At 46.1% G+C, this 14777-nt stretch overlaps 1 protein-coding gene across 4 annotated transcripts in view; it reads left to right on the forward strand.

Moving 5' to 3' along the window:
- The first annotated feature begins 1978 nt into the window (after positions 1-1978).
- Positions 1979-14777, forward strand: part of LIMS1 (LIM zinc finger domain containing 1) — an 80545-nt gene continuing 67746 nt past the window's right edge. The window contains exons 1-2 of one of the 4 annotated variants that reach the window (XM_064503338.1): positions 1979-2110; positions 5087-5195. Coding sequence is in view for 1 of the 4 variants with exons in the window: in XM_064503331.1 (XP_064359401.1) it covers positions 2070-2110 (41 nt within the window). In the remaining 3 variants the exon portion in view is untranslated. Of the gene's footprint in view, positions 2111-2245; positions 2269-5086; positions 5196-14777 lie in introns of those variants that run through there. The other 3 variants (XM_064503345.1, XM_064503331.1, XM_064503358.1) reach the window with 3 other exon arrangements.

The raw sequence follows: 14777 nt of genomic DNA on the forward strand, positions 1-14777 counted from the left end.
TACAGCACTTTCCAAAGTTGTCAGTACTGTGTGTTTGGCACACATACCTGTTTGGAGGGGGCTCTCACACTCTTTGCAAGTGCCTTTGTTACTCTGAGATTGCACTGCTAGTGCATTATACTTTAGGGCTGTCATCTTTAAAGTCATTGGCAAACAGAGCAAAATTCACTTGCTATTAAATCTATTAATGTACTTTCTAAAGGAAGCACCGTAAAAGCTGTGCCCATTGACGTGCCCTGGCTGTTAATTGATTTCTTGGGGTTTGCTGCCCTTTCAGTCCCACATGTACAACCATACGAGGCGAGTAAAGCTCTGCCCAGGTGCCTTCCTCTCAGGCTGTGCTGGCTGGAGATGGCGCTCTTCCTCGCTCTTGGCAGCTGGGGGACTGCCCCCAGCAGCTCCCTCCGAGCAGCCGGGATGTGGCAGGCCCCCAACTCACTTCAATCAAAGTGAGGCTAATTAAAGACATTCATGAAGCTGCCTACAAGTAAGGTGGCAGACTGCCCAAAGTTGATTAGAAAAAGTCCTAAGGGCATTAATACTTATAGCTGGCACAGAATGAGTACTTATATATAGATGATATAAGGAAGCCCTGCTGACAGCGTCATTAAATTGAGTGCCTTTTTTTTTTTTTTTTTGCGTACCATCCCTTTCTTATTCCAAACCATATAGCTTATTTTGCTCTTTGTACAGAAATGCAGTCCCTGGAATGCTAACGTTTTGCTGTGTTTGGCTTCCTAAATGTGGCAAGCAAAACTGAGCCATGCCAAGGGGCAAACAAACAAACAACAAGCCAGCAGGCTAATGTTGCTGTATTCCTTTTAAACTGTAGCACTGTCCAGAACCAAACTTGCTTATTGTGCAGCGATCAAACATCTTCAGGGAATCATTCCAGGACATTTAGATTCTTTTGCTGGTTAATAACAGATACTGAAACAGATGTACTTCATGTACACATAGTTCAAATTATTCTTTCTGATGTGTACTCATTTGTATCTGCCCACATTGATTTTCACCTGCCTAACATATTCCCCAGCTGTCTTGTCCTTAGACATGTCTTTAATCTTGGCAATCAAATATTACCAGCTTTTCATTTTATCACGCCACTTCCTTGTTCTGATATTAAGGATGGTATGGGGTGGCGATACAAATAGCTTAGCTGTCTTGCTTTTTTATAGGTATATAATAGACTGGTTTAATTTGCTCATAATTTTCTGAAACTTGAATGGTTTAGAATGAGGTTCTTTCCATCCAAGTAAAGCAGGGTCGATGCCTTTAGGTTCGGCAGCTCTAAGGGATATTTAGTGGCATTTGCTTGCTAAAGAAGGCAGCTCAACTTCAGTGAGGTGCTAGCCTTTCCCCACACAATCACTCGTTAGTGCTCTTCATTTTAAAAATAGTGTTGAAAAAAGCAGAATTTTGCTCTAGCAAATACTCACCGAGACATATTTGGTGTCTTTGGATAAGGCAACAGCTCTGTTGAGGGAAGCAATGCTGCGCTATGAAACCACATATAAAAAATAGACAGTAAAAATACTTGGAATTGTTTTAATAGGAATCTTTTGTTCTGGAAAAACAGCACTGAGCACTATCTAACATCTCACTCACATTTAACTTTGCCTGGCTTTCCTACCGAGACTCTCCCCTACAGCGTGCACTCCCTGCAGGCAGCGCGCACTGCCGGAGCAGTAACCCGGAGCGGCAAACTTAACTGCTGGGCGCTCCACGCGCAGGCACAGCCTCCGCGCCGACTCCCTTGTACCGCGTGAAAAAATCAATAGGGGGAAAAAGAAAAAAAAAGAAAAAAGGAAAAAAGAAAAAAAGAAAAAAGAAAAAGGAAAAAAAAGAAAAAAGCTGGAGAGGGGGAAGAGCGTTAGCCCATTCGGTCGCCCTGCCGGCCGCGGGTCCCGTCCCGGTCCCGGTCCCGGGTGCGGCCGGAGCGCGCCCCCCGGCGGCGGCGGCGGCGGCGGCGGCGGCGGGGCGGTGCCGGCGGCGGGGGCGGCCGCCCCGCGCCATTACGGCCCGTCGTGGCTCCTCCTCGCCGCGGCGGGCGGGAGGGTGCCGGCGGGATGCTGGGGGTGGCGGCGGCGGCGGCGGGGATGACCAACAGGTAGGAAACCGGCGGGTGCCGCTCGCCCGCCGCGTCCGCGCTCGTGCGCGCTGCCCGCCCGCCGAGGGCGGAGGACGGCCGCCGCCGTGTCCCGCGCTCCCGCCGAGGGCGGCGCTTTGTCTCCGCGCCGCGCCTGCCGGGCCGGCTGCTGTCACCAGGTGCTGCCCGCTTGCTCGAACTCCCCCGGCCACCACCGGCCCCAACGAAGGAAACTTCCGCGGAGGGCAGCGGGGCCGGGAGCCCCCACTGCCGGCCGCGGGGGGGGGGGGGTCGTGTCCCGCCGTGGCGGCAGCGGCCCCGTCGCAGAGCGCTGAGGGGCCGGAGGGGTGTGGGGAGGTGAAAACGTGGTGTAAACTGCGGTGTTTTGGCCCTGTCGGCACGCAGCGTTCCGCGGGGCGCGGGCTGGTGCGCGGAGCGGGTGCTCTTGAGCAGGGCTGGAGTTTGGGTCCGCGCGGGAGAGGCCCGCCGTGACGGTGCGCTGCGTTTCCACTTTAAATGGGGAACTTTCCTCTTTTGTCAAGCAGCCGGTTTTGTAGGTTGCCACCACCAAGTGACAGCGACCCGCCGAATGATAGCGGCTGCCGTGGTGGGCATTCCTCCCCTCTTAGGTCGCGTCTTAACGTTTGGGTTTCATTTGCACAGCGGACCCCACTTGTGTCCTTGTTACAGGAAACTGGGAGTAAAACAGAAAATTCTTGTTTTTGACTGAGAATGGGGGCAGGTTTAATGCTCTTTGCATTGAAAGGCATCCTTTCCTAAGGGGATTTGTTGTTTCCAAACTGTGGTATAAATAACCTTGGGGATGTATGGCGTGAGCTCGATGCAAGTAATTTTGTGCACATCCTACAACTATTTAGTGGTCGTATCTTAGGGAAAGTTTAATGGTGATGGGTTATGGAAAGCAAGGCTGTTATGCTGGTTGCCCAGTATTTCAAATGTTTCTTGGGAAGAAATATCCCAACTTAAAGCCCTCTGCACGTGTTGTGCTGATCTATTGAACTCCGTTTGTGTTGGGGGGTGAGGGAAGGGAAACGAGTGATTTAGTATCTGATCCACAGGTTGGTGGTGGCCTGGGCCTGCAGGTCTGGAGCAACTGCTGGCATGCAGACTTTAGACTAAAGACCGCCTTATCTTTCCTGTGGCTGATTTCTGTTGCATTTTCCTCCAGCGCTGGACCACACCTTTAGAGAAAACCTATTGCAGCAACAGTCTAAGTCTAGCTAAATCGGGGCTGCTGTGGTACCACTTTCTGCTGGCGGGGGCATAGCAGTGTGTTGAGCTGGCTTCGTCCTCAGTCTCAGCACGCTGATGCTTGTGCAGCAGGCGGTGCAGTGCTAGGGCAAGGAAGCAGGGGAAAGGCCTGGCCAGGGAAGGGGCAGGAACTTGCCAGGCCTAACCTAGCTTAGTTCTGGCTACTGTGGAGCCACACTCAGAAAAGAGATAATTTGCTTCCAATGTCCAGGTTTACTAAGGCAACTTTTTTTTCTTCCGTTATTCTGACACCCACTTGCTTTCTTAGTGGGTCGTAGGCCCTTCCTAGTCCGGCTTCTTCCTGTATTTTGGAAAGCTGCTGAACTGACGGTGTCAGTGCTGCAAGCATCGACCCCCACCTGCGAGACGAGGATGTGCATGTGGCCTGGTCCCGCGCAGGTGCTTCAGCGCTGCAGGGAGCCTGCCTCACCGGCTAAATAGAGCAATTGCATATTTGGCACGTTCCCTGCTGAAGCTGTCAGTAAGCAGGCCAGCTGTGCTGCTGGTACATGCTTACCAGGATGCAAACTAGGCTACACCCCTGGCACAGTTAGAAATGTCGGGGCAAAGTCAGCTTAGAGCTCACACGTGCCAAAACTTGCCGAAATGAGCTTGGCCGAGCTTTCTGTCGGGAGCCCGCGTCATTGGCGGCTGCATGGAGATACCTGGGAGGAGGTTTCTTTGGTGCAAAGCAAACATGGTGGGTCCCACAGCAGGTGAGCCTGTGGCTGGCACGTCCATGGCCAGTGCCAGACCTCGGCCCACGTTTGCTTGGGGGCCTCAGGGGCAGAGCCCTGCCAGGGGCCCAGGCTGCCCCGGCAGAAACGGTGAGCCAAGCCTGCCGCCCCGCATGAGCAAACCTGGCCATGCCTCCGAGAGCGAGACTGGCGTCCTGTTGCTGGCAGCGAGCTGCAAATATGAACGAGGGGCGGAGAAAGGCCTGGGCGCAGGGCCTGTTGCCTAAAGTGGCCGGTGCCCTCCGTGCCTCTCTGCTCCCCTGTAGTGAGCAAATCGTCACGTTAGGGGCTGGGGGTCTGCGACCTGGGCGCTTCGGTCAGCAAGGGGAAGCTGCAAGCGCGATTTTGTGTCCGAGTGTGTCACCCTAACTCAACAGGGATGGTGGGGGCACACACGGAGAAGGAGCACGGGGGGCTTCCCAGGTAGCGCTTCTGGGCGTGCACGTGGAGAGAACTGGGTCGCGCAGTATTAGCTGCCAAGGTCCTGTTGTAACTGTGTTGTGCCAGAGCTTTGAGTTGTCAGATCAAAGCAGAGGTTTAAAAGAAAAACAAAAAAAAGTATTGATTCTTGTAAAAGTGTGGCTAGAGGGAGTGGCGGCGAGCTGCTGACAGTGGCAGGGAGCTCTGCTAGCCGGGCTGGAGGATGCAGCGGGCCAGAGCTCGCAGAGGTAGCTCTTGCAGGGAGAGCTGCTTGGGAGGATTTCTGGCAAAGGGATTTTTCTGTTGATAATCCCAATTCGTGGCAATCAAAACAAAATTAAGGGGCAAGGTTTGTGCAAAATAAATTTTTGATTTGGTAGAATGTGAGGGGAGGAATTTCAAAATTGGTGCCTTTTCTTGTTTTAACCATTTGGAAAGAAAAAAACCGCTAGAAATGCAAATGTTTCATTCAAAACAACTTTTTAAACAAGTGTAAGCTGATCTCGAAAGCTTCCACATACTGAAACTCCCAAGTGATTTCAGGTCCTGCCTTTTTTTTCCAATTTAGGGAGTTAGTTAACATAATCTGAGTTTTGGGGAAGAAAAGGAAAAAAAGCATGATTTGAGGTCTCTATCCAGATTCTCTACGTGCACTAGGATCAGACATCTGTGAGCAGGTAGGTGTATAGGATTCCTTATTGTTCTAAGGACTGTTTGCTCTGAAATACTGTTTTTTGTTTTTCAGTTTTTTTTTTTAACTCTTCTCACTTTACAGAGGATTTCTAAGCCATGATTGTTGCCGCTGTTTTTCTTTTGCAACTCGCAGTCTGCTCCTGTGCCCTGCAGGCCTGTTACCCAAGGGCACTGGGGTCTGGAGCTCAGTGTCAGGGTGGGAGAGCGGACGGTAGCCTAAGGTCTATCACCAGGGAGAGGGTTTTGGCCAGGGAGAGATGTGCGGTTTTGCCCAGTAACCGCGACAATGCTGGGGAGCAGTCTGTCGTTCAGGATTGTTGACTGTGCTTCTTGGTGCTGATAACTAGGTGGTGTAATGTTTGCTCGTTATATGAATATCCTCATATTGAATCAAAAGAACCCAGATTTCAACATCTGAATGTGAGATGCAGTTGTGTGTCGTTTGGGTTGAGAGTGCATGAGTTGTTGGGGGCAGGGGGAGAGGAAGAAGGAACCACAGGTTGAGGTTTTTTTGATCAGTTTTTCCAGCTGGTTGTGCTGAATTCATCTTGATGTATTATTGTTGCAGTAAGTTTCTCACGGCATTCAGAGAAAAATCTTAGTTTGCAATTCAGAGTAATTATTATCTTAAGCATTTGTAGTTTTCTAATGCAAAAAAAAGTTTTTTGTACAGTAGTAAAAACAGGCCAACATGCAATAAAATACTGAACAAAGACAGCCCCTCTGTATTCAAAGAATAACTGTATTTGAAAAAACAATATAGACTCATTTGGTTTATAGAGCTCTCTCTGCTGTAAAGTAGACTGTGAAGCTGAAAACTGTAAGTACTTTAGAGCATTTGGTTTTGAATGCATTGATAAGGGACTCCATAAATAAGAAGCTATATGTAATACTGCAGTAAAATTGCAATTGTAACCCACAGGTCTCTTTCTTAGAACTGGCTCCATATGGTTACTGCCAGGGAACCATTAATGGCCCATAATATACTGAGGATAGCTTGCATAGTTAACACACTCTTTTTGAAGTTGCAATAAAATATTCATTATCAAAGCACTTAAGGCAAGCTTTTCAGCTCTTGCCATTGTGGTTTTGTGCTGAGTGTGTGGCGTTAGACATCCTGATGCGTCTGTGTTTTGTTCTATTCCAAATCCCATTTGAAGGTTTCTCGCTCCATAGTTAATGCAGTCTCTTAATATTTTTCAGTGCAGGGACACTTTAAATATTTTCTGTGTTAAAAGCAGCTTGATTGTTGGAGGGAAAGTTACTTATGTAAGGTCTTTCTATTGTGGCAAGTGCTGTTGACAAGGAAAATTGAAATGACAGTTATGTTTTGACAGCTGAAGTCTTATATTGTATAAGCCATCCATAGTATGAACAATGAAACAACCATGTATGTGGTCTTTTGTTCATGTTATTTTAGTGATCTGTTACAGTGCGCCTCACAGTTACAACTGGAAGGAGAGAAGCTCTGGTGTTGAGGCAGGAATATGCATTAAAGGAATGAAAGGATGGGAACATCTTAATTCAACTTGACAATGCGAGAAAACATAACAAGGGACTGTAGCCTAAAGTAAACACTTTTTTTCAAATTAGGACACTCCTTTGCAGATACGTCAGCATTTCCCCTTTCTGAAGTGTCAAAATCTTCATAAAGATGCTTACTTGCATTTTTTTTTTAAAGCAGATAGAGAAGACCTGTCTGTGAAAACAGTCAAGGTACAGTAATTTGTCTGGCTGGTTTTGTGTACCTCTACAATTCTTTATGTAAAAGAGTTTGATTAAATTTCTCTCACCAGCTGGAGATGTTGGTGGATTCCGCTGGGCAGAAATTGGTGGTCAGCCTAGTGATAAACTATTTATAGGCCAAGTGAACCTCTTGTCTGCAGTCTGAAAACTTGTTCCTGTGGCACTAAGAAGTACATAAATGGCATGTTTTTGAGTATCACAGAGGTGCCTGATAGTAAGTCCTAATGATTGCCCCTCACAATGCATGAAAATAGTGTTACAACAGGGCCATCACCCAGGGTGAAGTTTTATGCTCTGTATTTTTCATGTTTGTTGTTTTTCCTTACTGTTTAAATAAGAAGTCCTCGAACTCAGGCACTGATCATCCTTTCTTCATCACTTTTTACCACATTAAAAAAACACCAGCCACCTCTACAGAATTTGATAAGGAGATGAATGCTACGTCAGCTTGGTGCATTGGTTGGATTTAGAGTTGTGTTGATCACTGCTTGCATTAAACAGCTGAAGAACTGAGAACACATATGTAGATGAACTTTTGATTGGTGAAACCTAAACTGATGGGAACAGTAGAGTTAAAATCTTTGGGTTTATTGTTGATGTCATGGATGGGAAGCTGGTGTGGATAATCTAATTCTAATGATTTTTATGAATGTTTCCTGGGTGGCCTGAGCAGTAAGGAAAAGTTGTTACACTTAGATTAAGAAGAATACTTTGTATTAATATAGTGTCTTAGTGTAGAAGGGGGGAACTGGGGAAAGACCACAGTAAAGCAATACAGTAACCCTGCCTAATATTTGGGAGGCTGTAAAATGGTAGAGCAGCTCCCATCCAGAGCCCATGCTGGCGTGACACAGCTGTGGGGTCGATGTGAGGAGGGAAGACTGCATGAACAAATAGCTGAAAATCTGCTCTCGGGAGGGAAGGGGGCCTTGTCTCTTTACAGGGACTCTGAAGAACAGATGAACCAAGAGAGGTCTTCCCTAAATCTAGGTAATGTGGGTTGTGTAGAGAGGCTGGCATGTGCTTAGGTGGATTTAGTGTTTTTAATGGACTGCTTTTGGCCTGCGGAAGCCTCCTTGATGACTAGCAAACGCTGTGTAACCCTGGGAGGAGAGGGGAACTGAGGCATCGAGCCTGAGCGAGGCCGGTAGAGGTAACGGCGCTCACTGCTGGGGCAGCGCAGCCCCAAACTTGCTCTGGCAGTGGAAAAACAATGTGGTGTGTGACCCACGGCAGGAGTGGAAGCAGTGACTGGTTGCAGATGTGCTGCAGCCCAGCTGTCCTCTTGGTGAGCTGCGCGGGGATACTGCACGGACACGGCATGGACAGGCCGTATGTTACACTGGAGGGCGAATTGCAAGCTGGGAGAGCAAATGAGGGTCTGCCAGGTTGAGGTCAGCAGCATGACTGGGAACGAAGCAGGTTTTGGATGGCTCTGGGCTATCACAGGGCTTGGGAGCAGTGACGGGATGGGAGCTTCCCGCGGAGGTGGTGGCAGTGGGAGCTGCCACCAGGCAGGGATGAGGCACTGGCTGCCTCTTGGAGGGGCAGCGGCCCTGAGCGCTCGCTTCATTTCTCCTGGCACTCTCGACCTCTAATTTGGGAATGAAAAATAGAGTTTGGCACGCCACACTGGAAAGCCTGCCAGCCAGCGCGGTAAGGAGGAACATGGTCCTTGTAGACCCGGAGCTGAATCAACAAAGCAGCCTCAGCTTGCAAAATCCTCTCATTTTTGGTAAATACTCTGTTGTGAGGGACCATAAATATATAGGCACGTATTTAGGTTCGTAACTTTGCAGATGAAAAGCGTGCACTTCTAAGCTGCGTTGATAGCAGAATAAACTTGTATTTTGTGGCAGAGAGAGAAGCCTTCCTTGCGAAATGTGAAAAAGACTGGAGTCAGTTTATGCCCAACATTTGTACTTGATTAAATAATTCATTTTTACCCAGGTCTGCTGGTAAATGAGCTGCGATTCACTCAGCAGGACCTCATTTCCCAGATCCAGGTCTGCCTGGTTTCAGAAAGTGGGACATAGCATCTCTGTGGCTAGGAGCTGTGCTGGGGCCACTCTCCTCCCTGCGGCCGCGATGGCAGAGGCGTTTTAACCAGGCACAGGTCTGTGTGGCAGCTAATGATCCTTCCTCATCTCTCATGCCAGCATTGATGCTTATGTGGCTGCACAGTGAGCTGGTCAGGGAACCGCTCCGGCTGAAAACCGGTGGCTAAGTAGGTAGATATGTGACTTTAAAACTGGGTCTGTCTTGGTCAGGATGAGTTCTCCGATCTTATGAATGGTGGTGATGTGGGAGGGGGAGGCACAGGAAGAAGGTGGAAATACCCATTTTGGTGGAAACATGGAGTTGTGCCTGACTGACCAGACCACGTAACCATGACCTTGGAGAATGATGTTAAATACAGGATTCCTATGAGGAGGTTTGGGATCTAAGAGGACCAAGCAATGCTTATTTGTGGTCTGGACCCAGAATGGAGGCTGCATTTGGATATCTGTGGTGGGAATGGGGTACTTCCACGCTCTAGTAGCTTGGGAGAGGGGTCGGCTCCTGGCGGATCATTCAAAGAGCCCTGTCTTAAGGGAAATGCCTCCCGTAGCGGTTTCATCATTGCTGTCACAGAACTAACTTGCACAAATTCAACTTCAGAGGATTCAGAGGAAGGAGACCCCATTTGTTGTCCCCGTGACAAGTAGGCTGTAGTCAGAAAGGGCATGAAGAACAGCAGCACATCCATGCTTGCATAAATGTATATCTGTTGGCATTTCATGACAGAAAATGTTCTGAATGTGCTGAATCTGCTGCTTTCAAGTTTCAGAGGACCTGAAGGCTGTTCGTATTACTGCGTTATTTTCTGCAGCACTCTAGTATTGTTGAAAAAAAATGGAGTAAGAGCTCTATCCCTGAGCTCTTACAGGCTAAGGTGCAACTACGTGTAGAGACAGAACTATGGGACAGGCAGCTACTAACATGGCTGCTTTCTTGTTTTTCTCAAGTGCTGTGCTATGGAGACAATGCAAGCTATTATATGAAAGGGTGTTTTAAGGGGAGTTTTCAGTAAAGTCGCTGAGGCTGGAAGGAGAAGTGTGAGTGAGATGTTTCTGTCAATTGCTGTCATGTTTTTAAACATCCTAGGAAAAAATGTGGTTTTTTTTCCCCCTTTCTTTTTCCCCCAAGATGCTGGTTGTATTAGAAAGGAATTGAAGTGGATAATTTTAAAGTGGCTGTTAAGAAAAAGCTGACTTCCGAAATCTTTGTTACTTCATTCACATTTTTTCCTTTTTGTTGGCCAGCTTCAGGAAATGAGAACATTCTTTTGGCTTTTCATGCCTTAGTCACATTTTATATATGTATACTTTTATATATATATATATATATATATATGTGTGTGTGTATATGTGTGTATATGTGTGTGTATATATATATATGTATGTATGTATATGTGTATATATATATATATGTTAAAACATCTGGAGACGTTTGTTTCAGGGAGGTACTTTTTTTGTGTTAGGGTATCCAAGCTTTAAATGCTTGCACACAGTTGGATGTTTCCAGAGTTTCCCATACTTCTTTCATTACCAGGATATGTGTATTGCTATCTGGAAACTCTAGGGAAATAAGCAGATAACATATGGAATGTACAAACAAATAAAAGTAAAGCCTTTAAAAGAAAGTGAGAATTTGCCTTTTTTCAAAAACTTAATTACTTAAGCTGTTGTTTAATGTCAGTTGCATCCAAATTGTAGTTGCTTAGCATTGGCCAAATATATTAAAAAAAAAAAAAGGTGTGAGCAGGAAAATTCTAGTAGCTCTTCTTGTGTATTTTTTTTTTAAAGGAAGTAATTAGAAGATCGTTATACCCATTTCTAGTGTTCAGAGACTGACACACAATTGGCTTTTGTAGTGCTCAGAGTGAGTGACGGGGTGTACCGCTGCCTCTGCTCTGTCCTCCCACTGAGGTCACATGGGGATCGTGAGACCTAGTTTTAACAGGAAAAAAAAATCTATTTAGTTTAACTGAAAGCCAAATGTTTTGTTTTCGTGTGTGGTGGAGGGATTAGGAGAAAAAAGAAAATTTCCACCCTTCGCTGTTTAGTGTAGTTGCACTGAAAACGGGGGGGAGACCAGCAAATGAGGAAGCTGCTCCTGACCCCGGCAGGAAGCAATAGCGGGGATGGATGATGAGTAAAACGGAAAATCCCCAAAGGGGCTTCCCTGAGTCGTTAGAGCGCGGCCGTGGGGGAGAAGAGGGTCCTGGAGGGAGCGCGTGCGCGTGGTGCTCGGGTGTGCACCCACCTGTGATGTCCCTGTGGTGCCCGGTGGAGGAGGCAGGACCGTCCCTCGCTGGTGACGGAGGAGCTCCTCCGCTCTGCCCGGTGCCGGATTGAACCCTCACCATGAAAAGCAGCGGCAGCGACCTCGCCCCCGTCTTTCTCAGACAGCCGGGCAGAGGCTGCACCACGGTAGTGAGGGAGGTGCAGAAGCACATGACCACACACCACCAGCATGGTCAACCAGAGTTTCCTTGCTCTGGTTGAGCCTGGGGACTTGGCCTGCAGCCTGTGAGGAGCCCTGTCACAAATGGTTATTTTCCCTCTCCAGAAGGGAGCTTTTCTCAGTTATTACTGACACGTGGGCAGCAGATGCATCCCCTAGCTGAGGATGGCCCCTTGCTGGCCCAGCAGATGAGAAGCCCCAAGGTCGCTCCCCATACTGTCAGATGTGTTCAGCCATCCAGCAATGTGCACTGAGCTGCCCGCTGCTCAGCAGGGCTGGCTCCACCTTGCAAAGATCCAAGTGGCTAAACCTCGTCAGCGCGTAGATAATTTGAGTAATGTCACAAAGCAAAGCCTGCCGGGGAGGAGGAAAGCTAGATCCGGGTCCTGCTGGTCTTGGTATTAACAGCAGTCTTCTGGTCAGGTCTTGGCCAACACCCTAGCCCTGGGCCATCCTTTCCGCCCTCAAAGTGAGAGTGTGGGTTGCTAGCACAAAGGTCAGCATAGTCATATGTATTGCGTGAGGGTGGGAATGAAAACCCTTGTGAATATTCAGAGTTGCTTTTCCTCTTGCAGTTCCCACTAAAACACAGTTCAGTTTATGGCCTCTGATAAGGAACCTCTTGGTGATTAAATGCTTTGACTATATCCTGGCTTGCTTTTAAGTTCCTTTGATCTGTTATTGTCAGCCGATTATAATGGACTTTTTTTTTAAAAAAAAAAAAAAAAAAGGGAAAAAAGGCTTGCTTGTTGAAATAATTGTACAAATATGATCTTCAGGGTATGTGTTATTTAGAAAATTGCTCATCTTTCTGAAGAAATCTACCTCTTTTTGCCTCTTCAGCATGCTCGTTAGCCATGCTATTTGTATGAAGCAGAGCGATTTTATACAATTATATCAAAAAATAGTGGCATATTGTTTAAAATAATCTAAAGAACTGTGGGGCTTATTGTTTTGGCTCGTTTCCTGTTCATTGAAAGTCTGAAGAAATGTTTCAGGTTCATTAAAAGGAGGGGGAAAAAAAAAAAAAAAAAGGAACCTGTTGAGCCAAGACAGTCCCTAGGGTAAACTCATGGATTTACTGCAGTGGAATGAATCCCCTTCTGTTATAATCTGTAGCAGTTACAATTTCTCTTTTTCAAATAGAAAAGGCTCCCCTCTTCCCCAGGCATCCAGCTCACGTGACATCTCTTATTAAATTACACGTTAAACTGCATTCGATGCCAAGCTTGGAACTTGATGTCTTAAGGTTGCAGCACCAAGTTGTCAGTTTGTCATGTTTAGTTTTGGAGTACAGGGCTGTAGGGATATGTTTTGTGTGATACCTTTGCAGTCAGATGAAACAGCAAAGGAATGATAAAATATTTCCCATGGCTATGTACAGTGAAGAGACAAAGTGCAAAGTTTCCAATCTTTGTTCAAGACTCAAGAAAATTGTACTTTCAATATTGTCATGTGGAGGAACTATAGCCCAGGCTACTTCAGTTGGACCTGAAGAGAGTCAAAGAGTTTCTGTGTTATGCTCACAGTGGTGAGGAATATTTGATGAGTTCAGTTAAACTCTCCAGTGCTGTTCTCCAGGGAAGGCAGTATACTTATGTGTGCAGGCTCACATCTGAGGCAGAGCTAACTAAGCAGATGCTTTTGTTCATGCCTATCCCTTTTCCAGCCTGAAATTTTTTCAAGAGGGTTTTGAGGCAGGATTGTATTGAATTGATTGCTGGACAGGGACTTCATTTCAAAAAGCACAGAAAAAAATAAAGTGCTATTTTTAAGTGCTATGTGTTAGCAATGTTGCTTCATTTTGCTGTGGGTAAGGCTTTCCGTGTTTGTGATTGTTTAGCTAATGCAATACAAAGGGAAATAATTTCAATCTCTTATGTTTAATTGAATCTGAGGCACAAATACGGAAATCAATATTTTTACCATTACCATGCAGAGATGGGTAAACAGTAAAGATCCTTGACATTACCCTTGGGAAAATTTCTAGAACTGGATACAAGGACAGAGGATCCAGGGACAGTAATATTCCATTATTGCTCAGATTTCATGACAAAGCTTTCTGCTCAGCTGGATTTTTTTAAACAGTTTTGTGAGTCTTTAAGAGAGACATTCAAGGAATTTAATGCTGTTATACGATACTGTTGTCCTGTTAGAGAAGCTTCAGGATGAACAGAATCTCAGGGCAGGAAGAATTGTGAAACGCCCTTTTTGTGACATCCAAGGTAAAATTGATTTGATGGTTTTGTCTGATGGATTCTGATGTTCTTGAGTAGCCGTGTAGTGGTTTGATTAACATAGTGGATTTGCTGCAAGTCCTTAAACGTACAGTTAAAAATATGCTGCAATATTACTTCCCTGCATGTACAAAAACATTCACCAGACTTTGCAGAGTGAAAACTGTGGGCGCGTGCCCAGCGGAGCCGCTGCTGGTCCAGCAGCGAGCGCTCTGATGGTTTGTGTGGTGGTGGCATGGGCTGTCAGGATCATCGCTCCTCCTCTCCAAAAGAAAGAACGTAGACAGTGGAAATTCTCTTCTGTCATCGTACCCACGCATGCATCGAGGAGTCTGATGGTACTGAAGTCCAGCAGAGGATTTGTTTCTCACGTGTTGGGTAATATTCCACGTTCAGTTCGTATTACAGCTGTTTGCCGGTACTCACCACCACGGTGGGCAGAGAATTCAATGTAAAAACGGAGTCCAGGCCATCTAACACATCATTTATCCCTTTTATTGAAAACGTGCTTGCAAAATGATCAGGGCCATAGTTCCAGCTTAAGAGATTTTTCGGCAAACTTTGAAAAAGTTAGTTATCCACTCTGTGTTCATGGTTTAAGTAATGTTGTTGTAGCTGGTCTTGAGGATGCAAGCGAGACAAGGTCTACCTGAATTAATTATAAGAAAATTCATAGTTTATCACGTACTGTGGAAATGTGATCTAAGGTTCAAGAAACCAAAAGTGTTCATGCCAATATCTGATATTTCAAATTGTAGTGCTCAAGGTCCCATTAGTGCTTGAATGTAAATGCTGCAAAGTTGTTAGCATAACTGCATTTATTGAAAACTTTGTTTCATTTGCTTTTTTCCTTATGATACGAACAGAAATCAGGGAAGATGAGTAGCTCATGGTATTTGTCACAAACATTCTTCCCTTAAAATGAACATTAAAAACTTACAGAAAGGACCTTTTTATTTTAACTGAAATTAAGAAATAGTGCAATGTATTTACATGAAAATAATTGGATTAATTTCTTTAGTGTGAACACTTTATAGTCCTGATCACACAGAATGCTTAATTTCACCTCAGCAA

The sequence above is a fragment of the Dromaius novaehollandiae genome, chromosome 1 (assembly GCF_036370855.1).
Source record: "Dromaius novaehollandiae isolate bDroNov1 chromosome 1, bDroNov1.hap1, whole genome shotgun sequence".
In the NCBI taxonomy this organism is placed as follows: Eukaryota; Metazoa; Chordata; class Aves; order Casuariiformes; family Dromaiidae; genus Dromaius; species Dromaius novaehollandiae.